The 27,092-nt window shown below is 38.8% G+C and overlaps 1 protein-coding gene across 9 annotated transcripts in view; it reads right to left on the reverse strand.

Annotated features, from left to right (window-relative positions):
- Nucleotides 1-751: 751 nt before the first annotated feature.
- Nucleotides 752-27,092, reverse strand: part of KCNIP4 (potassium voltage-gated channel interacting protein 4) — a 438,015-nt gene continuing 411,674 nt past the window's right edge. For all 9 annotated transcript variants that reach the window (XM_061470250.1, XM_061470193.1, XM_061470212.1 and 6 more), the window contains 6 exons: nt 25,318-25,387; nt 17,063-17,133; nt 8,248-8,355; nt 7,044-7,148; nt 6,679-6,741; nt 752-950 (listed from right to left, as the gene is read on the reverse strand). In XM_061470250.1, the coding sequence (XP_061326234.1) occupies nt 903-950; nt 6,679-6,741; nt 7,044-7,148; nt 8,248-8,355; nt 17,063-17,133; nt 25,318-25,387 (465 nt within the window). In that variant the 3' untranslated portion in view covers nt 752-902. The remainder of the gene's footprint in view (nt 951-6,678; nt 6,742-7,043; nt 7,149-8,247; nt 8,356-17,062; nt 17,134-25,317; nt 25,388-27,092) is intronic.

Here is a 27,092-nt window from a genome sequence, read left to right on the forward strand (position 1 = left end):
TCTGAGCACTGAGGCAGGATGAAAGATTCCAAAGTTCATGCCTTTTCTTCATTAAAGGCAGAAAGACACATACTCATGGAAACAGTTTTGGGTTTCTTCATGAAAAATTTAAGTTGGAAGATCCTTAATTTTAAGCAAAGAACTTTGCAGACACGTTGAAGAAGAATTAGAAATACAGTATGTAGGACTCCTCTCATGATAAATGCAGATTCATTAGGTAAGTGTGATTGATAGAAGCTTACTCATATTTGTTAAGGAGTATATCTACCTATAAGCAATGTCTTTTTTGTTCTACAGCAATTCTTCTTTTCAAGTTACCTATTTTGTTAGGTTTGGAGGGTTTTTTTTAATAGAAAAGCAAGTCAAAGGTGGAAGGCAATAGCAGCATGATGTGCATTGCATATCGAGTACACCACTTTAACTCAAAGTATTATTCAAAAAATGAGGACTACACCATACAAATTTGGAAAAAAAACAAACATGGTAATACCTCTGTATAAATTAGAAGCTATTATTTGAGAAATACACTCAGACATCTGGAGCTTAATCCAATACAAATGAGTAGCAAAACTTAGAATATTTAGTTAATCTCCTTGTTATAGTATCTATTTTATCAATGTGTTGGAATTATAATAATGTAAGGTCTTGTTTTGTTTGGGTTTGGAGTGAAAACATGACTTTGAAGAGCAGTCTTATTAACTAACTAGCCACTGCTGAAGTGCTAAATTGTATAATTTAAAAATATTTTTGGGGGAGAAGTTTATAATAAAAAATTATTTGCATAATACATGTCTCAGTGTAAAGCTGAGTAATTTTATTTATGATAAAGTGGAAATCCATCTTTTAGATAATGTTGCAGAATAACTCATATTTGTCCATTAATTGTAGACCTACTGTCTTCATTAAATCACATTTTCAAAGAGCTGCATGGATCGCATTATGTTCTCATCCTGTAAAAAAAGAAAACAATAAACCAAAAATCATACACCATTACAAATGTAGTTGGCCAATATCTATAGTGAAATGGGGTAGAGCTAACTGTATTTTAGTTAATGCTAACATTATTTTTGAGCTTGTTTGGAGAAATGGTTAGGAGAAAAAGGCTGGTAATGGATCTGTGCTTAAATAGGTTTGTGTATATATTAATTAAACTAAAACTATTCTATCAAGAATACAATAGCATGTAAAGACAGTTAATATTTTGGAGGTTACACGTTTATATGCAGTATAAAAAAAACACATATAGACAATAAATACTCAAGTAATAGTTGCTGTACCTGAAGTGTGAATCCATACATGAAATTTCTAGTCCTGTGTATCACACACAGGAGCCTTCTTGCAAATCTAGCAAATCTTGCAAATCTATTACATAGCTGGGGGTGACTCAAATAGATCTAAATGTGCATCTTTGCATGAACTGAAGGGTCAGTCAGTTCCACCACAACACTGACTCCTCAGCTACAATTTTCTGTGTGCTTACACTGAAAGATGTTGACTGCTTTCCCATGCTACTTCTGCTTTCTGATTACTTTGCATTAGGTAGGTAACAAACCCTTTGACACCCAGGTTCTGCATAATGCTTTCCGATGCATCGCTGTGTACCTTGGTTTTTATCAGTAGCTAACTCAGCAAAGCAGTCAGCAAAAAATATTTTTTTTGTAAAAAAGATTTACCTTTCAGTGTATAGAATAACCCGTTTACTTGTAGTAGCCCATATTTGGTGGTGCTTTTGGATCAACAGTTGGTAGTACAATAAAATATATTCAATACAAGAGTATATTACATGCTCATTTACAATTTGCTGGTCTCCAGTGTAATAATCTTCTCTCTTAATCTGAGTGCAAACCCTTTAGTACTTGGAGAGATAATCTAGCCATCTTTAATTCCAGAGAGTGAAAAGACTGAATTTCATACACTGTTTTAGGAAGTTTCATGAAAGAGGTGTATGAAACCCCCCACTTAGGAAAGTTGTCTCATGCCATTCTCCTGTGTAAGCTGCCTGTACGTTAATGTCCCAATAACACATGTTCAGTATCCATTTCCAGGTAAATTATTCACTGTTCCGTCTAGTGGATGAATTGCTTTGTAGAAATGTCAAGTCTGAGTAATTTTCTTAATTTATATTATGAAACATGCACAGTGGGGTTTTTCTTTGATCCTGTATGTCATCTTATGTGATGTTGCTGTAAGAAGTGATTTGTGCACTATTTTATGCTCCTGAACTACCTTGTGAATTTACTGAAAGCAGTAATATGTAATTTAAAAAAAAAAAAAGATTAATGCATAAAAACCTTGTATAGGAAATTCACTGTATTGCTGGAAATTAAACTAACTTTTTTTCCCCACTACACTGTTTTGAAACACCAATGCACTATTGAATATAGCTGATTAACGTAATGTTAAAGTTTGATTTAACTGAGATAATTTGTCATTTAATTATTTGCAAATGTTTTTTGGCAACTAACATTGGCAACTAAGCTCAGCAAACATGCCAAGCAAGCAACACTAATAAAGAAAGTGTTTTAAAACTTCCTAACAATTTTATATGTATCATAACTAATCATAGAGTCGTACCATAGAATGCTTTGGGTTGGAAGAGACCTTAAAGAAAGATCATCTAGTTCCAGCCCCCTCAGGGATACCTCAAAGCCCTGTCCAACCTGGCCTTCAATACTTCCAGGGATAGGACATCTACAACTTCACTGGGCAACCTGCTCCAGTGCCTCATCACCCTCACAGTGAAGAACTTCTTCCTAATCTCTTCCTATCTAATCTCTCTCATCTTAGAGCTATAACGAAACTGGGTTTTCTAAAATCAGCTCTATATTCTGGTTTGCTGTTTCTGTATGGATAGACTTCCAGTGACCTTCCTTCAGTCAAATGGGAAGCGTCTTCACAAGAAAATACGGGCTTCTATTTGGAACAAGGTGACTTTTAATAGCTTTTTATTGCGTCTTCAAAAAAAAAAAAAAAAAGAAAAGCAGATGCTTGCATCAGAATCCTTTGGCAAGTATATCCTTCTTATTTGTCCCCTTTTTTTCAGTACATTTTTCTAAACAATTTTTTTGCCATGGATTTGTTTAACGATTCCTAACTCAAGACATTAGGAGGTGTTAATGCATATGAAAAGATAGTCCATATGACACACAAAACATGGATCAATGAACTTTGCTCGGTCAGACACAACTTTAAGTCAACATTGAAGTTTTCCTTAGTGAAGTCTGAGATGGCTTGCTTGTTTTTTTAAGGCTGGCCCAGACTGTCAGCACTGTGTATGGAATAGGTTACTCCTGCAGAAAATATCTATCCCAGGAGCCTTTTTTATTATTAAGACCTTTACATCATTCAACCTGACATTCATCTATGCACCATGCATGCCTTAGTCCTTTGCCTCTGTAGTAGTACTGCTGTAGATAGGAAGCAATGCCTGAGTCAGAGCATTTTCCGCCAGTACCAAGCTGTGAAAGGAGGAAGGTAGAGAACTGAGGAGCACCTCACCCTCAAGTTACCCAGCTACTGTTTCCCAAGACCTCTCTCTGCTGTTTGGTACCTTATCCAAAGTAGGACATAGAGCACCTGCTTTTGGGGGCTCAGTCCAGCATACCTAGGGCTGTTTTTGCTGTGGGAGCAGCTAGACTCCTAGAGTCTGAATGGCAGACTGGCATTCAAGCACATGGGTAGGGAGGGCAGAGAAATCAGGTCATACACATTCCTTGTCCAGATAGAGGGAGGACATTTTTGCTGTCTTCACTTAACTGGGGGCAAAGAGTGGTCCTTATACCCAGTGACCAGAGACGACCATGCTCAAAACCTGAATGATTTGTAAATCCCTACATAGCTGTTCAACATTCTGTGAGTGGACAGCCCGTTCTTTGTATTGGGACCGTGAATTAAGAGTCTTGAACTTGCTGTATACTTCAGACTGTACAGTGCTACTGCAGTGATAACTGTGCCAAACTAGTACTTAGCACAAAGTACTACGTACTTTATTAAAAAGGCACATGTGTGTATGAGTGGTTAAGAACACACCAGATACTCCCGATGTTGCAAAAAAATCTCAAGAACCTATTCCAGGAACCTGAAGTGAAGTCTCTGTATTCAGAGTGTGTTTGCTTTAAGAGCGAGAAGGGACACAACAGAGCATATCTGAATATCATGCACACGTGCCTTTTTTAATAAAGTACCACCAGAGCTGTCAAAGCCTAGAGAGCAGCAGATGTGCTGTGCCACTGTCCTGAACATCCTGAGTTTGATAAGCAATAGTTAATAGAACTAGCAGTGGTGTAGAGAGAGGGCCAAGTGTGATTAAGAGTGTGGGCTGGTTTCCCTGGGAAGAAAACTTGAACAATGAGTACAGCTCAGAAAAGATACTGAGTGAAGGGCAATAAGTAAGCACTATTTTACATAACATCAGAACATAGAGAAAACATAAAAATATTGCATAATAGGTCTAAAGCACAGGCAGATTTACTACAGGAAAGATCACAGGATCATTTACTTTTGCTTTTGGCATTATTAAATGCTTATGAAAGATGAGACACCTCACTCCTGGAGTGGTGTGATTCACTGCATGCTAAGGCAAGACAGGAACATGAACCTTACCTTTTTAGGTCAGCCTTGTACCTATTAAGATATTAAAAAAAGGTTTTCCTACAGCTGTGTTTTAAAAAAAAGCAGCCAATACTGTCCTTTGTGAAAAATGTAATGTGAAAAATGGCTGAAGCCATGTTAACACCCAAATCAAGTTTCTTGAAGGATTCAGCTTGAATCCTAACCCCAAATCTCATTTCTCAGCCAAGTCTTGATACAAGCATGAATTACACACTTTGCAGCTCAGATGTCTTTATAGAAGACCAGGTCTTAGTAGGTAGAGAAATAAAAATTTAGGCAGTGAGATACTTTTGTATCAAAAAACATTGCCACCTTTGAAGTTAAAAGCAGGTGAAGGCAAGTGTCACAATGAGAACGTTGTCTGTCATGTAGCGGTTTAGAGAACATCTCTCTCACATATACTTTGAATACTCAGAAGAGGTAAGTAAGAAATCTAATAGACGTACGAACCTGTCGAACCACATTGGAAAAGAAGACCAGGCAATTCCTTTCTGAAGGTACTAATTTTCTTCATAAATGAATCACTCAGCCCATCACCATAATTGCTGTCATATCCAGATTAATCTGTCATTTAACTTCCAGAACTTTGCAGACTCTCAGCTGGAAAATGAATCTCTTCTCCATTTCTAATGATCACTCGGCTTTAGCAGAGCAAGAACAAGACTGACAAGCTAGAGCCAGTGCAGTAGAGCACTGCTGACAGTCAAGACATTACCCAGTATGAATTGCTAAGCGTATAAAGAATAGCCACAGAATAGTTTCATCCCCCAAAATCAGCGGATTAAAATCAAACAGAATCACTTGCTAGGCGGCTGTGCTCAGGAGAGCAACCCCAAGGAATAACTACGGAGGCATATAAAAATAGAACAATTCTAGAGCTTCTTTTCTGTTTCCTTTTCACCTTTCCCTATTACAAATTATTAAAAATCTTACCACTCACTAACTGCATTTATCTTGCTAGTCTTATTCTCTCCTGACTCTTGTCTACTACTCTCGGTATAAGAGTTAAGCAACACACAGAGGCCATATTGCTGGTCTATGTCAGCTTCATATTAATCAGTCAGCCTGGAAAAGGGATCAGTAGAACACTGTAATGATTCCTTATATTTATAACTGTTACAAATGGTGTTGGGTTTATTTGCTACATCAATTTTGATAATGTATGATTACCTTATCACTGGATCTAACATGACAATTTACAGTATTTAATAACCTCTTATCACACCAGAGTCATCATCATTATTCTGCACTATATCCTGTTTCTTGCATTTTTAACTGACAAATTAACAGTAGTTCCTTACGTTTCTGAAAATACAACTTACCTTTCCTTATAACATCTCCTGGTCTGAGTGCAGGGTAGTCTCTGAAGGGCAGAGGAGCAAAAACAGGCTGCAATTCCTGCTGCAGAAGTTTATTCTCATTCCTGGTTCTGGAGGCAAGGAGCTGCTTTCAGCAGCTCAAGGAAATTAACAGCCACCTCCATAGTATAAACACTTGCAACTGATAATCACAATCAGTTCTCACTCCCTTGCCTTGACAAAACTTGCCTGCTGTTAACTCCTGCCATCCAACACTGCAAACTCCTTGTACTCTTGCTTTTTAAGGCCTCCAGCATGTCATGATTTGCTGGTGGAGAAAACTCCTATAGATGACAAATTTTCAAGCAGTATTAATATTATTATTATTGCTATGCCTGTATGCCAATTGTAAGAGAAATGTGTTCCCCAGCACGGGCAGAAGATAGAAATAAATATTTATCTGAATGTGAAGAAACCTTCTGCCATCAAATACAAACAAAGCACTGTTAAAGAGACCAGGGATGCGGACAGTTTTCCCTTAAGTAATGACAGCTTGCATATAGCATTTCTTCTAGAGATTCAGGACACAAATTTATTTAGATTGTTTAGTGTTTTTCTGTAATGGTGTACATACATACTCTACCTTGGGAAAATACTGCCTCTGGTTATTAGGATTACCATCACTGTCACTCCAGAAATCTGTGTAGTGCTACGATACACCTGACAGCATTAACAGATAAAAGTTCAATACTTATCACTTTGTACTTACTTTCTGGCAGCTCTCTATGAATTCATCTATGGTAACTACTCCATCTTTGTTTTTGTCCATTTTCTGTTGAGAAAGAATAAGAATGTATGTTTATCCTCCTGAAATCCTGTGTAAAACAAGTAATTTTTATTATCAGTTTTAGCTATATGTCAGCCTAAGGGATAACCAGGCCAAAATGCTGTAAAGATGTGGTAAGTGACATTGTAGAAAAAGCATAAGGAGCTTATTGTTGAAAAAGCAAGGTGTGATGTGTAGATCTGAGAGATGTGGGACAGAACCACAGAGAAGAATAAGGATTATAAAATCGGTAGGATATATATACCTGCTAACAGAGCTGGTTTTTGGCTCTATGTTACGCAACCCACCTGGAAAAACGTTTCCACGTGTTGTCTAGGTGCATCTTCCTTGAGAACAGGATAGGTGCATTTTCCCATCATATCATATATTGCTTTCATGATATCAAGCATTTCCTGGAGAAAAAACAATATGTCTGTGTAACGTAAGGTGCATTGTAGATACTGCTTTAACACAGACCACAAAAATTATTTTAGGATTTACATTTTAGAATAAAATTTTGAGATTGTGCCTGTTATTTTATATCTGAACAGCTTCAAGGAGGAGCTACTATGTTACTATGTTCCTAGAAATTCTAGCATGTTTGTTCAGTTTTCATAGACATACTTCTTAAATACATGCAGATGTATAATTTTGATTTTAAATGGATTGTGGGAAGAATCTCCTGAGGTCTTGTTAAGAAAACTAAACAGAAGAAGTTCTGTAACACCAAGTGAATGGTCAAAGCACACCAGCTTCTTACAACTGAGTTTTTCATAAAGAAAACAGAAACACCCATGCATACACTTGCACATAAGAAGAGTCTTCCTTTCACATCAAAAGCTTTGAATTTTGTTAACAGAATGGCTTGTAAAAAATAGAATAATTATAAAAACAAGTCTTCTGCCAGTATGCTGTGAAATTATTCTATAGATCACCCTTTTGTAATAATTATGATTTTTCTAAAAGTGTAAAATTATAAGTGTAATATTTACATAAAGACCCACTTTGAAAAAAGTTCTATTTTTGTGTGTCTTAAACCATGACATTATGAAAGCACTTATTCGGTCCCACTGTAATTTAAGTACGTTTGAATCTTTCCAGAATAAAAGATGTAGAAATCTTTTGATATAAATTTTGTTTCAAATAAAAATTTTTAGACATAGATTCATAAAATGAGTAACAATTATGGCCCAGGTACTTTTTCTGTCCAAATAGCCTACCAGACTAATTTACTCTAGTCACTCTATGTGCAAGTACATAGGCATAAGTTAAAGCCAAACATTTCTGTACCTGAAGAACCTGACCTTTTACATTTTATGTGAAGATTTCCCCTTTTCAATTTTTATATATGCTTTCAAAATGAGAAAATTGCTTTATTTTTAGCATGTCTAGTTTCATAATATGTTTATTTGTTAATCTGTCTAATCTGACAGTGAAGCCATTCTTCTTTGCAAACAAGATTTACATATACAGCCTCTATTTTCAGTGATTAGTGTAAAAAGTAGGCCTTACCTCTTTAGTTATATATCCATCCTTATTTATATCATACAAATTGAAAGCCCACTTCAGTTTCTCTTGTACTGTCCCTCGGAGTAAAATTGAGAGACCCATAACAAAATCCTAAATAGACAAGAGGTCTTGGTCAGTTTGGAACTGAGCAGTTTTTCACAAACACCCAGAAATCCATAACAGTACACTTCTCAGAAGCACAGGTGTCTGGAAAAATGGGTTGTTTCTATTTTTTTTTCCTTCACAGTAAGTCTTAAGGATTGCTGTTTTTTCAAATAATTAACAATCTGAGCACTGTTTGCCACACTCATAATTAATAAGTAAATTAATTTTCTATAAAATAAGCCATAATTTTCTGTTAGTGGATTTATCCTCTGAAATGCCTCACATAAGCAGTTCCTCAACTTAATACCAGGGAAAAGCAATTCCCATGGTTTAATGGCCCAAAAAATAGCTCAAGTGGCAGTTAGAATAAGCACAGGAGACCAATTTTGGGAGAACTACTTACTAAGGAACATTAAATTCTTGTTAAATCTATACCTTGTTGGAAGTGGAATATGTGGTCCCAGACCTCTTAGATGAATCTGTTTCAGCCAACATCTGAAATTTCATGTATGCTACAGTACCCCTCAATACTTAAAACTTTTATTGCAGGTTTTATAGGGATTAATATTTACGATGTGTATAATCTTAAAGCTTTTGTGACCCACCAAAGCTCTATTATTGTAGAGCTATTCCACAGAAATAAATCAGAAGACTTTTGACATTATATATAGGTTATAGATTTTTGTTTCATAATTAATACTCTTTAGACAGCACAAAACTTATCTACATTTAGTAAGCATCTTCCAGATGGGGGAAGATATCAACTGGGATATGCCATCACCTGTCTTCTGTATTTCTTAGCATATTAACTTTTTTTAAACAATGTTTTCTTTCCTATCTTCTCCCCCTTTTCCATTTGATAAGCTTGTAAACCCATAAATCTGTGAAACTCTCCCCATAATAGGTTGAGCAGAATATGGCAAGAGTTTATATTTAAGTGTACACTTCTATGCCATTGCTTAAGACATACAAGATGTTTTAGAGTAACATTAAAACGGACACAACAAAAGCTGAAAAAATTCTTACTGGCACCAGCAAAGTTTATGCACTTCCTTAAAACAGTAACAATGGAAAAGACTGCACTGAGGTTAGACACCAATTACAAAGGTCTGATGTACTTCACAGTCAAGTATACCCAATAAAGTGACGCATACACAGATATCATGGCCTCTAGTAGGGACAGACAGCTCCTTTGACAGCTTCAGGCTTCTTAACAATTCAAGTGGTTTGCTCAGCCTGTCATTGGTATATGTGCCCTTTGGGGTAAATGGATACATGAATCTTGAAAGAGTTTTTTGCTCAACTTGTCTACATCTCAATGACTAATTGAGGGTCACAGGCTTAAATCTCCAAAAGCTCTTTAACAACGTACTATTAAGTATTAAAATGTTCAAAAAGTTCAGAACAGATTTGATCACCTTACAGCATTGGCAATTAACCTTTTTAATTCAGTACTATGTCTTTGAATCTTTTCTGCACTGTTTCACATTCTTGATGTGGCTTTTCCTGAAGTCCTTACCAACATCCTGCAGTAACTTTATTTCCTTAGAGTATTATAGTTCAGAACTCTGAATTATTTTTTTAATTTCGTACCAGCAACATTTTTGCACTTATTCTACTTGAACCATATATATTTTTCTTTTTTTTTTTCTTTCTTATTATTATATTTTTCTTTCTTATTATTTCTGTTTTTTCCTTTCTTTTGCATCACTGCATCACCTGTAAGTTAGCTGTCTTCCTGGCATCATTTGTATCCCCATTTGCAAAGCTGCCCTTCTATCATAGGTTTTGAAAACCATGCATAAACCCCCTTGAACTTATGCTGTTTTGCATGATGCTGACTGTCCTTATAAAAGGTGAGACAACTCAAAAACCTTCCAGGTGTGTGCTCTAAACATTGCAAGAATGGGTCATCTCCTTTCATGTTGCACCAACAATGCTTGAGAGTCATATATAGTTCAGTTCAGAAGCACTGACTTCATCTGAGTGTTGTACAGGAGCCATCTCAGGAAAAACAGAAAGGATTTATGATAAGAGCTGGGGTAACTTTTCTATGTACTTAATTTCATGCAATTGAAAAATACAGAAATAAAATCATATAGAAGCAGAAAATCTGATTCAATTGACATAGGCAAAATCCACAGGGTATTTTGGACTAGATCCTCAAAGGGAAAAATGCTCTGCATAGTGGAAGGCAATGTGTATGTCAGGAGCAATATACCTATGCTAGCTGTTAAGTGAGTAATCCACTGCAGAACGCTGTAGTAAAGCAATGGTGTTGGGGGTAGCAGCTAAGCTCAGAGAATGTCTGTCTATATGCTTGTTACCATCAACTCAGTGATGCACGAATCAGGCACACCATTTAGAAGGCAGCATGAACCTAACTCCCCATTACAGTATCAGAGTAGCCAGATGTACTTTCATTTCTGGTTTAGACAACTCTTCAATAGGAACTGTAGTGGTAGTACACGGGGTAACAGATCCAAACTTAAACAGCGGAAGTTTAGATTAGATATAAGGAGGAAGTTCTTTCCTGTTAGGGTGGTGAGGCACTGGAATGGATTGATCAAGGATGTTGTGAACATCCCATTCCTGGCAGTGTTCATAGTTGGGGTTGAACAGAGCCTTGGCTGGAATGGTTTAGTGTGAGGTGTCTCTACCCATGGCAGGGGGGTTGGAACTATGTGATCTTAAGGTCCTTTCCAACCCTAACTATTCTGTGATTCTATCCTATGATTGAATGATTCTAACTGATTCTGGAGAGAGGAATTCTACTTATAGAGCTTATTTATTTTTTAAATAAGATTCTCAGTACTTCTTAGATACTTACATGCCTTAAAGATGCCAACATTGTCTATCGAGAGGGACAGTCTTGCTCAGCTGAGCACCTGATGAGCATGCTAATACCTATGAAGACCTCCATTAAATGCCAAACTCTCCTATGCTTAACTGTGATTCTGCAAGAAAGGGGGATGTCTCACTGAAGGGTGACAGCCTCACCTGTACCGGAGGCTCTTAGTGCTCAGTATCACAACCTGCTCATATTTCCGTTCTGCACTACAGCTGTATAGAGCCTCTGGTTGTCATTTGGGATTGACTTGTATTTGTTTGGGTTGTTTTTCTAGGAGTGATTAATTATCTCTTAGAAAGGTTGTTGATGACTTTCTGATTACTTTATCAAATCTTTGGGGAAAGCTAGTTCATTAATAAATTAATTAACAAGCTTAATAGTATGCTGTCCATATACCTACAGGAAAGCTTAAAATTATTTCACCTGATCCTCCGTTCAATACCAGATGTAGGTAGGCAAGCACCTAAATCAATTTTTGGATTTAGACCTTGGGATTTTGGAAAGGCACCAAGTGATGAATGTCAGTCCCACAAGTGGTAGAGCCCTGGCATGCACAAAACAAAGAGTAGGAGCTGCTGTTAAGAGGAAATATATTTCTTTGTAGCTACAGCTGGAATTAAAATGCTTATGAGATCACTATTAGCTCATTTCCTACATGACATGAACAGGACTTTTTGCATTGAACACAGAGAACTGCACTTGTAAACCTCATGAAGTTCAACAAGACCAAGTGCAAGGCCCCGCACCAGGGTCAAGGCAATCTCAAGAACAAACACAGGCTGAGCAGAGAATGGATTAAGAGCAGCCATGAGGAGAAAGACTTGGGGATGATGGATGACAGAGAGCTCAGCATGAGCTGGCAGCGTTCGCTTGCAGCACAGAAAGCCAACCACATACTGGGCTGCATCAAAAGGATCATGACCAGCAGGTTGAAGGAGGTGATCCTGCCCCTCTACTCTCATGAGACCCCACTTGGAGTACTGCATTCAGGTCTGGGGCCACAACAAAAGAAGGATGTGGACCTGCTGGACTGAGTCCAAAGAAGGGGCAAGAAGATGATAAAAGAGCTGGAGCACCTCTCCTATGGAGACAGGCTGAGAGAGCTGGGCTTGTTCAGTCTGGAGAAGGCTCTGGGATGATCTTAGAGCAGCTTCCAGAGCCTAAAAGGGACCTACTGGGAGGGATTTTTTACAAGGGCATGAAGGGACAGAAAAAGGGGAATGGCTTTAAGCTGACAGAAGGGGGATTTAGATTAGATATTAGGAAAAAATTCTTCACTGTGAGGGTGGTGAGGCACTGGCACAGGTTGCACAGAGAAGCTGTAGAAGCCCCATCCCTGGCAGTGTTCAAGGCCAGGTAGGACAGGGCTTTGAGCAACCTGGTGTAGTGGAAGGTGTCTCTGCCCATGGCAGCGGGAGTGGAACTGGATGATCTTTAGGGTCCCTTCCAATGCAAACCATTCTAACTATTCATTAAATTGCTATCCTCATGTTACTGCCTTGCAGACAATGACTGTTTATCACTGTACTGAAATATCAAAGTTGTGTTTGATTAAGATCTGAACTGTCCTATTGAACTGAGTTAACATGCTTGTTAATTTGTTAATTAATGCAAAATTCTCAGGTAACAATTGAGGAATAGAATCATAGACTCATAGAATAGTTAGGGTCGGAAAGGACCTTAAGATCATCTAGTTCCAACCCCCCTGCCGTGGGCAGGGACACCTCACACTAAACCATGTCACCCAAGGCTCTGTCCAACCTGGCCTTGAACACTGCCAGGGATGGAGCATTCACAACCTCCCTGGGCAACCCATTCCAGTGCCTCACCACACTAACAGGAAAGAACTTCCTCCTTATATCCAATCTAAACTTCCCCTGGTTAAGTTTGAACCCATTATCCCTTGTCCTGTCACTACAGTCCCTAATGAAGAGTCCCTCCCCAGCATCCTTATAGGCCCCCTTCAGATACTGGAAGGCTGCTATGAGGTCTCCAAGCAGCCTTCTCTTCTCCAGGCTGAACAGCCCCAACTTCCTCAGCCGATCTTCATACGGGAGGTGCTCCAGTCCCCTGATCATCCTCGTGGCCCTCCTCTGGACTTGTTCCAACAGTTCCATGTCCTTTTTATGTTGAGGACACCAGAACTGCACACAATACTCCAAGTGAGGTCTCACGAGAGCAGAGTAGAGGGGCAGGATCACCTCCTTCGACCTGCTGGTCACGCTCCTTTTGATGCAGCCCAGGATATGGTTGGCTTTCTGGGCTGCGAGCACACACTGCTGGCCCACGTTCATTTTCTCATCGACTAGCACCCCCAAGTCCTTCTCCACAAGGCTGCTCTGAATCTCTTCTCTGCCCAACCTGTAGCTGTGCCTGGGATTGCTCTGATCCAGGTGTAGGACCTTGCACTTGTCATGGTTAAACTTCATAAGGCTGGCATCAGCCCACCTCACAAGCGTGTCAAGGTCCCTCTGGATGGCATTCCTTCCCTCCAGCGTATCAACTGAACCACACAGCTTGGTGTCATCGGCAAACTTGCTGAGAGCGCACTCAATCCCACTGTCCATGTCAGCGACGAAGATGTTGAACAAGAGCAGTCCCAACACCGATCCCTGAGGGACACCACTCGTTACTGGTCTCCAGCTGGACATTGAGCCATTGACCACAACTCTTTGCCTACAGCCATCCAGCCAGTTCTTTATCCACCGAGTGGTCCATCCATCAAATTGATGTCTCTCCAATTTAGAGACAAGGATGTCGTGTGGGACAGTGTTGAATGCTTTGCACAAGTCCAGGTAGATGACATCTACCGTACCGTCCTTCCAACAGATGTCAGGGTGGTTGAAGTCCCCCATGAGAACAAGGGCCTGTGAGCATGAGGCTTTTCCTACCTGTCTATAGAGTGCTTAATCCACAGGTTCTCCTTGATCAGGTAGTTTGTAACAGATCCCCACAGTAATGTCTCCCATAGGTATATTCCCTTTAACCCTGACCCACAAACTCTCTATTACTCTCTGAATAAAGGAATCAGAAAATCCTTTGCTAAATTCTTTGCTAAGAATTCACTTTTGGAGAAACAAATGTAAGTTTGATTTTGTTTAAAAGTGTCAAAAACCTTTAAACATCTCCATTGCATTTGGGCACAGCTTTGCAGTTTAAGGCACTGACAGTGGGATTACTGAGTGACCTTCCCCTCATCAAGATCACATTCAGAATACCCTTAACCTGCAGGTACAACAAACTAAACTGATTTGGATATTTGCATGTAGTTGTAATATGCTTTACATTTGAGTATTGAAGTTAATTAGCCTCAATTTTCCTGGCTCTATAAATAGACTTGAGGGCCAGGTCTTTGTTTTGGTTCAGTTATAGAATTCATGCAGCAAGTGAAAACTTTGCTGTCACATCTCTCTCTGTCTGATTAAAAAAGTTCACTAATAAGCCAAAAGACCCCTTCAATGGCTGGGTCCCTAGGTTGTCTGAAATTTTCTCACTGATGTTAAAAGCAAAGCTAGTTGGCATAACTAATTTTGGAAATAAATTGGTGTCAAAATTGATACAAGTATGGGATATGGAGATATAGGTTCAAGCAGTTTCATGAGTTTATTTTTTATGCTACATAAAATGCTTCAGTTGGAGGGACTGACTCTTATCAGAGCATATAGAGATTTAGGGATGACAAAACTCTTAAGGACATAGCAATCTCACTAGGCAATCTCATCCAATGATGGCATGTGTTTAAGTTGTCCTAAAGTCTAACTCTTCATTGCTGATGATTGAAAATTTGAGGAAAAAAGAGCAAAAAGCTGGAACAAATTCTCCCTTTTTTCTTCCCCACAACCCCAGTTACCACTGCTTCATTAGAAAAATGAGAGTGCAACACCAAAAATGTCATTCTTACCTACATTCTTTCAGTACCATTTCAGTTTTTCATATCCTTTTTACATAGAAGAGAGCATTTTCCATCATCAGTTGTTATATTAAATCGCATTTACTCCTACAGTTTGATGCAGAAAGTAAATTGGGATGATTATTTATTCCCCAAATTTTCAAATCACTCTCTCTTTCTACCTTTTGTGCTGTTTAGTTGGTTGTTTGGGATTTTTTGGTAGGGGTTTGTGTTTTTTTTTCTAATAGAAATTAGAAAACTAGAGTGCAGATTGGCATACAAAGAATATGGCACAGTTGCACCTGTGATAAAAAGGAGCAGGAAAAAAATGATGGTTGTATGTTTTGCATTTCACAATATCTACTTTCACATTTAGCACCTGTTTTCACATGATTAGAAAAGAACCTTAACGTTTCTAATGTAAGAAGGATGCTTTAATGTCATATAGTTTGTAAGTCTAATGTTGCAACATGGTACAAGGACACAGAAGCAAGAGTATTTTGATGGCAGTAGAGTTATGCTGGTTTCACAATTAGTGCAAATAATAGCAAAGCCTGTATCACTCTTTTGAGTCTATATTGAACAAAAGTAAGCTGGAAATCTGTTTTGTCAACGACAAAAACCCCACTGCTTCTTTTATTTTCCTGGTTTGTTTTATTCCAAAGCCTTTTTTGTACACAGACCTGCACTTTCGAGATATTCAAATCCCTTAGAAAGGGATTCGTATTTACGGCATTTCTTAAAGCTTTCTATCTGAGATACAAATGTCAACAAATTGTTCAGGAAAGAGACAAAAGCTTCTTTTATTCTCATTATTCTTAATGTTAACAGCAGAAATACTTCTAAAATACTGATGCTGAAAATGTTTTCTCTCATTACTTCTGCTTTTGCTGATTTAACTAGAAAGATTCCTTGTAGAAATAGCTTATGGAGAGAAGATGTGAATAAAACCTCCATTCCTGTTTCTACCTTCACACAGAGCCCATTGATTCCAGCTGCCCATGAAACATGTAGAAAGTGTTCTTGTTTTTCTAAATAAATGCAAATAACCCCCCACAAAACGATCTGGTTATGGTCCCATCTGAAGTATAGATTCCCAATTGCAATGCACCTATCTGCTTGGCGAGGCATCTCCTTCTATATTGCATGAATAATAAAGCAATGCAAATGTTTTTTAAAAAGTTCTGGCAGACCTCACATCATCGTTCACTCAAGTAAATCATAAAAACACATATAGGACATATGAACATATTTAAAGTGGGTGTATTTATGACAATCCAGTCTCAAGTTGTAAGGATATAATTTGTCCATTATAAACAAAACAAAGGAAAACATGACAAAGCAAACATACACTTTTGCAAATGAACCAAGACTATTTAATTCTATCCCTCAAAATAATGGCTCCCTCACAGTGTTTTGTACACCGTGCTTTAATCAAAACTATTGCAGCGGGTTGCCTTTTTACCATATTGCATTGATGACCTCAGCTTTAGCAGGGAAGGGCAGAATTTTGAAAACAGATTAGGTAGTTCAACAGAGGAAGAATGAATTTGAAACTCTTGTGCTTTTAAATACATTTGCTTTAAAGCTGTTTTTCTGTAGAACCTTCTCCTGGAAAATAATGCAGTATGTGAGCAATCGTATTTTGGCTGAGTCATCCTCATAACATTAGTTGTAGTTAAGAGTCCTTCTCACCTTGCAGAAGCAGGGAGGATGATAAGGATTATTTTATGTAACTTGTTTATAAATGGGGTTACAGATTTATAAAAGTATTACATAGCAGTATGGTTTGAGTTGCCATTTAGGGATATACAATTATAATAAATAATTACTTTTGTTAATACTTTGGAAAAACTTGAAATCTGAGTCATATAAGCTAAATTTTTAACATAGTAAAAGCTACCAAATAGAACTTAATTACAAAGCATGGCAAAATATTCAATTACAGAGAAAGAAGTAACAGCATCACTTACCTCAAAACTTACAGATCCATTGTGATCAGTGTCAAATGCATTAAACAGAAAATGTGCATAAGTTGTGGAATCTATAATTTAAAACAGTAAAAATAATTCATAGTAAGCACATCTTATCTGAACAAATAGCAAAGTCACATTACTGTAATCTGAAGCAACCTGTCTTAATGGCAAAGCTACCTTACCAGTTAAATGACTGTGATGGGGTCTATCTCACCTGTTAAAAAAGAAAAATGTGTTCATTTGCTCACTTTAAATGAGGGAAGCAGACGTCATCTGCACATCTGGCATATCGGTTTTACTACTTAGAAGACAGGCCTGTCAGCCAGGTTGAAGTTGAGCTTGTCAGAAAGCTGCTGCTGTGCTTGCCTCATATGCTCAATTACAGGTGAGATAAAATCCTGTCCAGAGAAGCAGATTCTTAAAGCTGGTTTGCTGCTTAATTCCCATAAACATTTTTTAAGGGCTAGCTACTTAAAAACCTTGGAAAAACTGGCTATGACTAAGTGAAGTGGTCAATAAGACTCTGAATGATGACCTTAAACAAGTGATCTCTTCACTATTTTACTTTACTTTTCAAGCATACTGACCGGTGCATATTGACTCATTTTCGAAACACAAGACTCTATACAAACACCCGTAGTACGAGGAACAAGAGGAATAAGAGATGTGGGCATGTCCACAGGGGTATGATATAACAGGCATCACAGAAACATGGTGGGATGGCACCTATGACTGGAGTGTTGGAATGGAAGGTTACAGGCCTTTTAGAAAAGACAGGCCTGGCAGGCAGGGAAGGGGAGTTGCCCTTTGTGTTAGGGATAGGCTGGAGAGTATGGAACTCTGTCTGGGGACAGGTGAGCAGTCCACAGAGAGTTTGTGGGTCAGGGTTAAAGGGAATATAGCTATGGGAGACATTACTGTGGGGATCTGTTACAGACTGCCTGATCAAGAGGACTCTGTGGATGAAGCACTCTATAGACAGATAGGAAAAGCCTCACACTCGCAGGCCCTTGTTCTCATGGGGGACTTCAACCACCCTGGCATCTGTTGGAAGGACGGTATGGCCCAGCACAAGCAATCCAGGAGGTTCCTCGATTGTGTGGAAGACAACTTCCTTCTGCAAGTAATAGAGGAGCCGACAAGGAGAGATGCCATGCTTGACCTCGTGCTCACCAACAGGGAAGGGCTTGTTGGAAATGTGATGCTCCAGAGCAGCCTTGGATGCAGTGATCATGATATGCTCGAATTTGAGATCCTCAGGACAGTGAGAAGAGCGTGCAGCAAGCTCACTGCCCTGGACTTCAGAAGAGCAGACTTTGGCCTCTCCAGGAACCTCCTTAGGAAGGTTCCATGGAATATAGCCCTAGAGGGCAGGGGGGCCCAAGACTGTTGGTTGATATTCAAGGATCACCTGCTACAAGCTCAGGAGTGTTGCATCCCAAGCAGAAGGAAGTGCAGCAGGAGGGCCAGGAGACCTACTTGGGTGGATAAGGAGCTCCTGAGGAAAATTCAGATGAAAAAAGAGGCTTCTAAAAAGTGGAAGCAAGGACACGTGGCATGGGAAGTATTCAGGGATGGTGTCTGGCAAGCTAGGGACCAGGTTAGGAAAGCTAAGGCCCAGTTAGAATTAAACTTGGCTAGGGATGTTAAAGATAACAGGAAGTGATTCTACAGGTACATAGAAAATAAAAAACAGACTAAGGAGAATGTAGGCCCCCTCAGGAAGATCTCAGGAGAACTGGCCACACAGGATTTGGAGAAGGCTGAGTTTCTGAATGACTTCTTTGCCTCAGTCTTCACTGGCAAATACTCTGACTGCACCATCCAAGTCTTAGATGGTAGATGCAGGGATAGTGAAAATGAAGACCTTGCGCCCACTGTAGGAGAGGATCTGGTTCAAGACCATCTTAAAAAACCTGAACGTGCACAAATCCATGGGACCCAATGAAATCCATACTCAGGTCCTGAAGGAGCTGGCAAATAAAGTTGCTAAGCCATATTTGAAAATTCATGGCAGTCAGGTGAAGTTCATGATGACTGGAAAAAGGGAAATATAACCCCCATTTTCAAGAAGGGGAAAATGGAATGACCCAGGGATTACAGAGCAGTCAGTCTCACCTCTGTGCCTGGCAAAATCTTGGAGCAGATTCTCCTGGAAGGCATGCTAAGGCACATGAAAAACAACAAGGTGCTTGGTGACAGGCAGCATGACTTCACTAAGGGGAAATCCTGCCTGACCAATTTGGTGGCTTTCTATGATGGGGCTACAGAACTGATGGACAGGGGTAGAGCAGTTGATGTCATCTACCTGGACTTTGTGCAAAGCATTCGAGACTGTCCCACATGACATCCTTGTCTCTAAATTGGAGCGACATCAATTTGATGGATGGACCACTCGGTGGATAAAGAACTGACTGGATGGCTGTAGGCAAAGAGTTGTGGTCAGTGGCTCAATGTCCGGCTGGAGACCAGTAACAAGTGGTGTCCCTCAGGGATCGGTGTTGGGACTGCTCTTGTTCAACATCTTTGTCACTGACATGGACAGTGGGATTGAGTGCGCCCTCAGCAAGTTTGCCGATGACACCAAGCTGTGTGGTTCGGTTGATAAGCTGGAGGGAAGGAATGCCATCCAGAGGGACCTTGACACGCTTGTGAGGTGGGCTGATGCCAGCCTTATGAAGTTTAACCATGACAAGTGCAAGGTCCTGCACCTGGATCAGAGCAATCCCAGGCACAGCTACAGGTTGGGCAGAGAAGAGATTCAGAGCAGCCTTGTGGAGAAGGACTTTGGGGTGCTGGTTGATGAGAAAATGAATATGAGCAGGCAGTGTGTGCTCGCAGCCCAGAAAGCCAACTGTATTCTGGGCTGCATCAAAGTAGCGTGACCAGCAGGTCGAAGGAGGTGATCCTGCCCCTCTACTCTGCTCTTGTGAGACCTCACGTGGAGTATTGTGTGCAGTTCTGGTGTCCTCAACATAAAAAGGACATGGAACTGTTGGAATAAGTCCAGAGGAGGGCCACGAGGATGATCAGGGGACTGGAGCACCTCCTGTATGAAGACAGGCTGAGAAATTTGGAGCTGTTCAGCCTGGAGAAGAGAAGGCTGCGTGGAGACCTCATAGCAGCCTTCCAGTATCTGAAGGGGGCCTATAAGGATGCTGGGGAGGGACTCTTCATTAGGGACTGTAGTGACAGGACAAGGGGTAATGGGTTCAAACTTAAACAGTTTAGATTGGATATAAGGAGGAAATTCTTTCCTGTTAGGGTGGTGAGGCACTGGAATGGGTTGCCCAGGGAGGCTGTGAATGCTCCATCTCTGGCAGTGTTCAAGGCCCATTTGGACGAACCCTTGGGTGACATGGTTTAGTGTGAGGTGTCCCTGCCCACGGCAGGGGGGTTGGAACTAGATGATCTTAAGGTTCTTTCCAACCCTAACTATTCTGATTCTGTGATTCTAAGACAGCATGAATATAAATTTGTCAAACCTCTAAGTTTTCACAGAGATCTAGCTTTGCATTTTCTTCCAACAGCCACAACCTGCTCCAGGAGATACCTAGCAAAGAGAGAACTCCAGAGGCTGTGCTGCTGATGTGAGCTACTGGGGTTTTGGGAAGTCAGGTTTCTTCAGTGTCTTTTCCCTGTCTTAAAACCTATGCAAATTAATGTAGGCTAAGGTATAGTTTACTTTTAATAGTTATTACTTTCCTCCTTCTACTTCGTGTATTTACATTAATTTTAGTTTAATTAACAATGACCTCACAAACTTTTAATAAAAGGAGAGTGTTACGAAATCTGAGTCCCCCTTGTATGACAAAACCTTTCACATCATCAGTTCTGAGAAGCCTTTTGCTGTTTTCTTGGCACTAAGCCATTTTAACTTTCATATTAATCCTGAAAACTTTTATTTGTCACAGCCCAAAATATTGTTTTGAATTAAACAGTGATAGTCTTGGGTCACTCACCTGAAATGGCACCTTGACCCCAAGGAACCAAATATACCAAACCTGAAAACTCTGTACTTCACAGAGTCAGAATTGATATTAGTAAGTAATGTTTCTGGTCTTACTTTATTAATTTAATATCATGTGAAATAGCTACAACAAGAAAAAACTCGGAAACCTTTAAACCTTGTGTCTGTTAATCTATTTACAGAGAATTAAAAAAAAAAACAAACGCCAAAACCAAAACACTGTGGAAGGTGTTGAGACATTCATTCATTCATTCATTCATTCATTCATTCATTCATTCATTCATTCATTCATGTATCCTGTTATAAGTGTAATTGCTTAAGCATAGCCTAGGAGATAAATTCATACCTTAACAGAAAAAATGAAAACGTGCTGACTTCAATTTATATTTAGGATTTTTATAGTTATATTTTCTACATCTACTGAGACTTCTGTTGCGCAACAGAATATATTATGCAAACCATCCTGAGGGAAAATGCATATTACAGTGGTATAATTACTTTAAACTGAATTTTAAATAGCTTCCCAGTCTCTTGGTATTTATTTCTTACAAACAAGTGGAATATTCCTAATTATTTTCTGTAGATTTACAGAAAACACATAGGTTATCACAAAGATTTTCTACTGTTTGTTGCCTATACGTGTTACATGTCCTTTTTTGTATGACGGTATATGAAAAGAAGTCCCAGTTGAAGAATCTTTTCTTTCTAGTAACCCTTTTTTAAAATTGAAAAAGAGATATTTTTCAGGGTTTGTTCAGGCAATTCTGGTCTGAAATTTTACCTCCAAAAACACAGAAGTATGATGTACACTAGTCTTTAATTAGAGCCACTTAATGTAATTCCCTTCTGCCTCCACCCCACTAAATCTTGAACATTAATCATATTAGACAAAAGCTTAACTTTTTAAACAAAATATGTTTTCTTTGCAGAGTTATGATATCATAACTGGTAGGCTAAATTGATATTTTGACAGGTTGAGACAGGAACAGATATTAAATCAGATTTCCTTTGAAATACACCATTAAATCATTTTAAACATCAGAGAAAAAATGGTAGTCATTATACATCCAAACCTAGGTCTTATCAAACCCTGGACATAATCTGTTCTGTTCATAACATGAAGGAGGAGTGCAATAATTAGTCAGTGTGTGGATTCTTATCTACAACTCGCCCAGCCAAAGAACAAATCCCAAGTTATATTGCAGGTAATCCACTGCATGAATGCAGGGGGCCTATTCACCTGTATGGCAATGGGTTTGTAAAAAGAAGTTATTGGAGTGCCTTTCTGTCATGGAAAGCCACTTACAAATCTACTTCTTCTTTTACTGCAATCCAGTGTACCTCCTTTTTTGTGCTTGTTCTTTTTCTATTCCTCCTGTACTTTGTCCTAGATCGTCTTGAAAGTTGCTTGATGAAGTGATTTGCTGGTTGTCATTGGAAAATTTCTTTTTGATGACTGTTTGGTCACCCTGAATCTTAAAATCTTACCCAACATCATTCTGTTTGCTCAGATACGAGTTGTTACAATGACAGATCATATTGTATCTGGTTTGTATCTGGTTTACATAGGCATTTGGTATCCAGTCTGGTTGCTTAACTAGACACTTAAATATGATGATCTCACCCTGTTGTGATAAAATACAGACAGTCAATTGGGTTTTGAATATACCTTGGCTAATGTGAGGAACAAAGAATAGGCTTTGGCTCCCATACCTCTCAGAAAATGGCAAAGTCAACACAGGCACCTACAAAACAGCATAAAACCTACACAAAACAGATCCAATCTTCATGGGTGCACAGAAATTAAAGGATTACTGATGTGAGCTGTTATTCTTCCAAGAAGACTCAGCTCTTCTGCTGTTTGCACTGAATATTTTTCCTGAAATTTTGAGTAAAACTACATTAGGTTTTCACATTTGTTTGTGCTGTCTCTATGTACCACTAGGGATGCATGCCCTTGTGTGGAGGCCATGGAGGAGGGGGAGGAGAAGGGGACAACTTTTGATTGTCACTTCCCAGTACTCTTCATTGAGATCTCTGAAAACGCTTTATTATAAAAGCTAAAAATGCTATTATGAGTGCAGAACAGCATACTATTATTGATGAGTGAATTATCTGTATTTGGTACTTTTCTACCCTGCTAAAAATCTAATTTTTCATTGTATTTTACTGAAGTTAAATGAAGCAAGAAGAAACAGGTTTTTATTTTTCCCTTTTCCATTTTATTTTTAGGAAAGTGTAGCTCCCTTGTTGCAAAGAGAGTAATGTCACTGCTGAAACTCCAATGAACTGTGTAACCATGTATTGTCACTGCTATTAAGAAGCCACAAGCTTTATAAGGTGCTTGTCCCAGGACAGAGGCTCGTCAGCTTGCAGCCATGTTTCCTGTGGGTTAGCTGTGACAACAATCTCTCAAATTGATTGGGTTTCTTAGTCTCATTGATTTTAGTTCTGTGGTGCAACTACAGCTTTACACATGTAACAGTAATAGGCAGTTATTCTATGTAGAAGCAGGCATTCATGACTAACATAATGATGCAGTGAAGAACTTTTTGCCCCACACACCAACACAGACCTTAAGCAGCTGAGGGATGGGATTTAGCACAGAGGAGAGCAGGTGTGTGATGAGAGGGCTCAGGACAAAGACTGGCACTAGGAGCCCCACAGCTACAGACAACTCAGTCAGTTAAAGAAATGTGGGTATGGAGATGAACAAAACTGGTTTTAGGGGTAGCAATGCAAAGAAATAGTATCTAACACATGTAAAAATCACCACCTATAGTCAGACTTGAGTGTAATGTGGAGCTGCAAACAAATGGAGAAATATAAAGGCTTAAAAACACGTCAGCAAGCATGTAGAAATGACCCCAGGTGAATCCTGTGAGGAAGCTGAAAGCACCAACGTGAACATCGTATTCCTCCTGCAGAAGGACTCCAAATGCCGACAGTCCACTGCAGTCCCCACCTTCTCCTCCACATGATGCCACTGCCCTAAAGGCCCAGAGCAGCAGTGGAAGGGTGAGCATTAGCACCAGAAAAAGGGGTAGAAACTAAGAATTGAGTATATATCAATTTCAATTACATTAATATTCTTTCTGTAACAATTAGGTCTAGACTAGAAGATTAGGCTTTTAAGATTGCATTTATTCTCACAATACATTTTAGCTCTACTTTTAGAAAAGATGTGCCTTCTCTTTGCTCATAAACAATTCCGAATGTTACAATAGGAAATATTATTAAAGTGTAGTAAAGGTGTAGTCACATGCAAAGAATTATTTTCATTAGCCAGGGTAACTAAAAAATATAATATCAGAAGCTGTAATTGTTAGCTTGGTTTAAAAGCTTAGATACAGAAATAATCAGTAGGCAGGTCAACTCTTCTAGCCTTTTGTTCTTCCCTATTGAGTGTGCCTACTTAGTAAGGATTTCAGTGATGGTAATCCATACTGAATGCTACTCTTTATCTTCTAAGTCTTCATTCAAAATAAAACTAATTGGTACATGTTTTGTTCATACCAATTAAGTGTGTGGGTTTTTAAAATACAAATGAACAGAAAGAGGTATGAACAGTCCCAGGGAAACATGAAAATCTCAAGAGCTGTGGGAGAAGATGAACAGGCAGCATTGAAGTGCTGTAGGAGAATATGAAGAAGGAGTATTGAATGACAAAAGCAAGAGAAATGGAAGAGAGGAAAACAATTCAAATTGAAAGAAAATCCAAGGTTCCGGACAAAAAAAAAGTGTTACACATTTTTGTATTACCTTCATTGCACTAAAAGGTACTAAAGAAAAAGAAAGTAATGGAACTCCTAGAAGCTGATTAACTGAAATTCAGGTTAGCAAAAAAAAAAAAAAAGCCCTTATATAAGTAAAGAAACCACATAGAAGTCAAAGGGGTTCTGCCATTAATATTAGAGGGTACCTGTAGTGCCTTCTACAGTTTTCATTCCTACTGTGAAAGATTTTGTGGAATAAAACAGAATGAGGAAGGCTGTGTAGAAAGTTTAAAAAGAAATAATCTACTTGGAGAAACCTGGCTTTCAAAGGTACCCAAACACAGCTAGTAACTTCATAATAGAAGACTGACTTCTTGTAGGTATCACTGCATTCCATTCAGAAATATATACTTTAAAATGTGTCCATCCATCAGGAAATTATCCCTTGAGTTCAGCTAGAGCTTGAGACAACAATCGTGTCAAGTTGAGCAATGGGTCTTTTGTCAGACTTAGGAACTAACAAACAAAGCTCTTTGTTCACTGTAGTACTAATTACATGCACTCACCTCCCTGTGGAAAGAACTGAGAGTAAATATCTTTGAAGGTTTCTTCATTGACAACACCACTGGGGCATTCCTGAAAAAAAGTGAAAGACGAGAACTGAATAGCATCCAATCTGGCCCAGTCAAATTATGTGTTCATGAGACGCTACAGAACATGAATGTAACTGGGGGTTTAACATGTCTGATTTTGCACTCTCAACCGAATAATAATGCATTAAATGTTTATCACTTTGAAGCATCTTCCTAAAGAGTTCCCATGGAACAAATATTTCTTCTGTGCCATATAACTCAACTTCAGTGTTGAGACCTGAGTTAGATGTGAGCAGCAACCACTCTGCTGCAGTGGATGGAACTATTGGTGTCACCGTGGGACATGGGTGGTTGCTCCTGCAGCTGCCAGCAGCATTTGTGTGGTATGGAAACCAAGCAGGAATGTAAACTGCATTTGCAGTTAGGTATTACTGATAGATCATGCAGTCATATTATACTAGAACAGTTATATTCAATGAATTCAAAAGACCCTACAACAGAAAATTCTATTCAAACCTTGCAGATACTTCTGCCTCTTTATATATTTTTCATAAGCTGCAATATGTAATAAAGAATAAGCATGAAGTGTCAGAACAGAGTTATTACAAAGAAAAAGGAAGTAAAGTGGAAGAAAAGAGGATTAGACCAGTGAGTTTAAAAAAATTACTTATGTAAAGAGGTAGGAAAAGCAGAAGGAATATTATTTTGTTTACTAAGTCGCACATAAACATCAAAGGCCAGACAGACAGCTTCTAGACTTGAATTTGTCAGACTGAGCAGATGGCTTTGGGCAATGCACTTAATTCCCTTTTGTATTTATTCCTTTAACACAGAGTGTGAAAAAAGCCTCTCAAGCTCTTTAAAAGGAAAGTATTTCTAGAAACAAAGGTAAATAAAAAAAAGACAAATTAAGTACTAAGATTTATATATTTATTTTTGTCTATTTCTAAGCTATGTGGAGTGATGGCTCAAATTTATTTACTCCTAGTCCTAAACTAGAGAAAGGAAATAGCTTTAAATGAAGTTAAAGAACAGTGTAAGATCTTTTACCAGTGTAACAACGGATTTTCCTGTGAGAGCAGATGATATTTCTATTAGCTCAAATAAGGAACACTGAGATATTCCTAGTTATGACAGCTTCTGCTAAGAAACAAACAGTGTAATCTTGCTGAGAGATGAATGCACTGCCTGAAAAATGCATATCAGATCTGTAAATCTATGATTATTTTGATTTATGTCACTTATCCTCAGCCAAAATCAGCTCTCCACCATAACTAAGCACATGCAAGCATGGAGTAGGAAACAATTCTGTTTGATCAGTACAGATGTAAAACAGATGTCATAGAGACAGACGTATAAAATTTGTTCCTGGCCACAGAGCCTGTCACTGATTAGACTTACAGCACAGGCCTCTGTAAGACAAGGTATATACTGACTGCTGGGCCACACTGCCTTTCAAACCAAAGCCTTCAGGGAATGGGAGGAACAGGAAAATTAATCTAGCATCTCTACCCTTCATCAGGGAAGGAGCAATCCCTTAGGTGAGGCGGTATTTGGTTGTGAGGACATTCTAAAACATCTCTCTCTACTTCCCCAAAAGACTGTAGTCAGATAGGATACCGTCTTTGTGGTCCCCAGCAAGTTTACTAGCTTGTCCTTTTATGTGAAGCCTTCTGGTGTTATATAAGTACGCGCAAAAGAGCAGTGGTTTTACTTGTATTTGAAGCACAATAAAGAAAACATCAGAG

This window comes from Pezoporus flaviventris, unplaced genomic scaffold (assembly GCF_033815535.1).
Source record: "Pezoporus flaviventris isolate CSIRO_AGI_PZ_B2104156 unplaced genomic scaffold, CSIRO_AGI_Pfla_v1 ptg000002l, whole genome shotgun sequence".
NCBI lineage: Eukaryota > Metazoa > Chordata > Aves > Psittaciformes > Psittacidae > Pezoporus > Pezoporus flaviventris.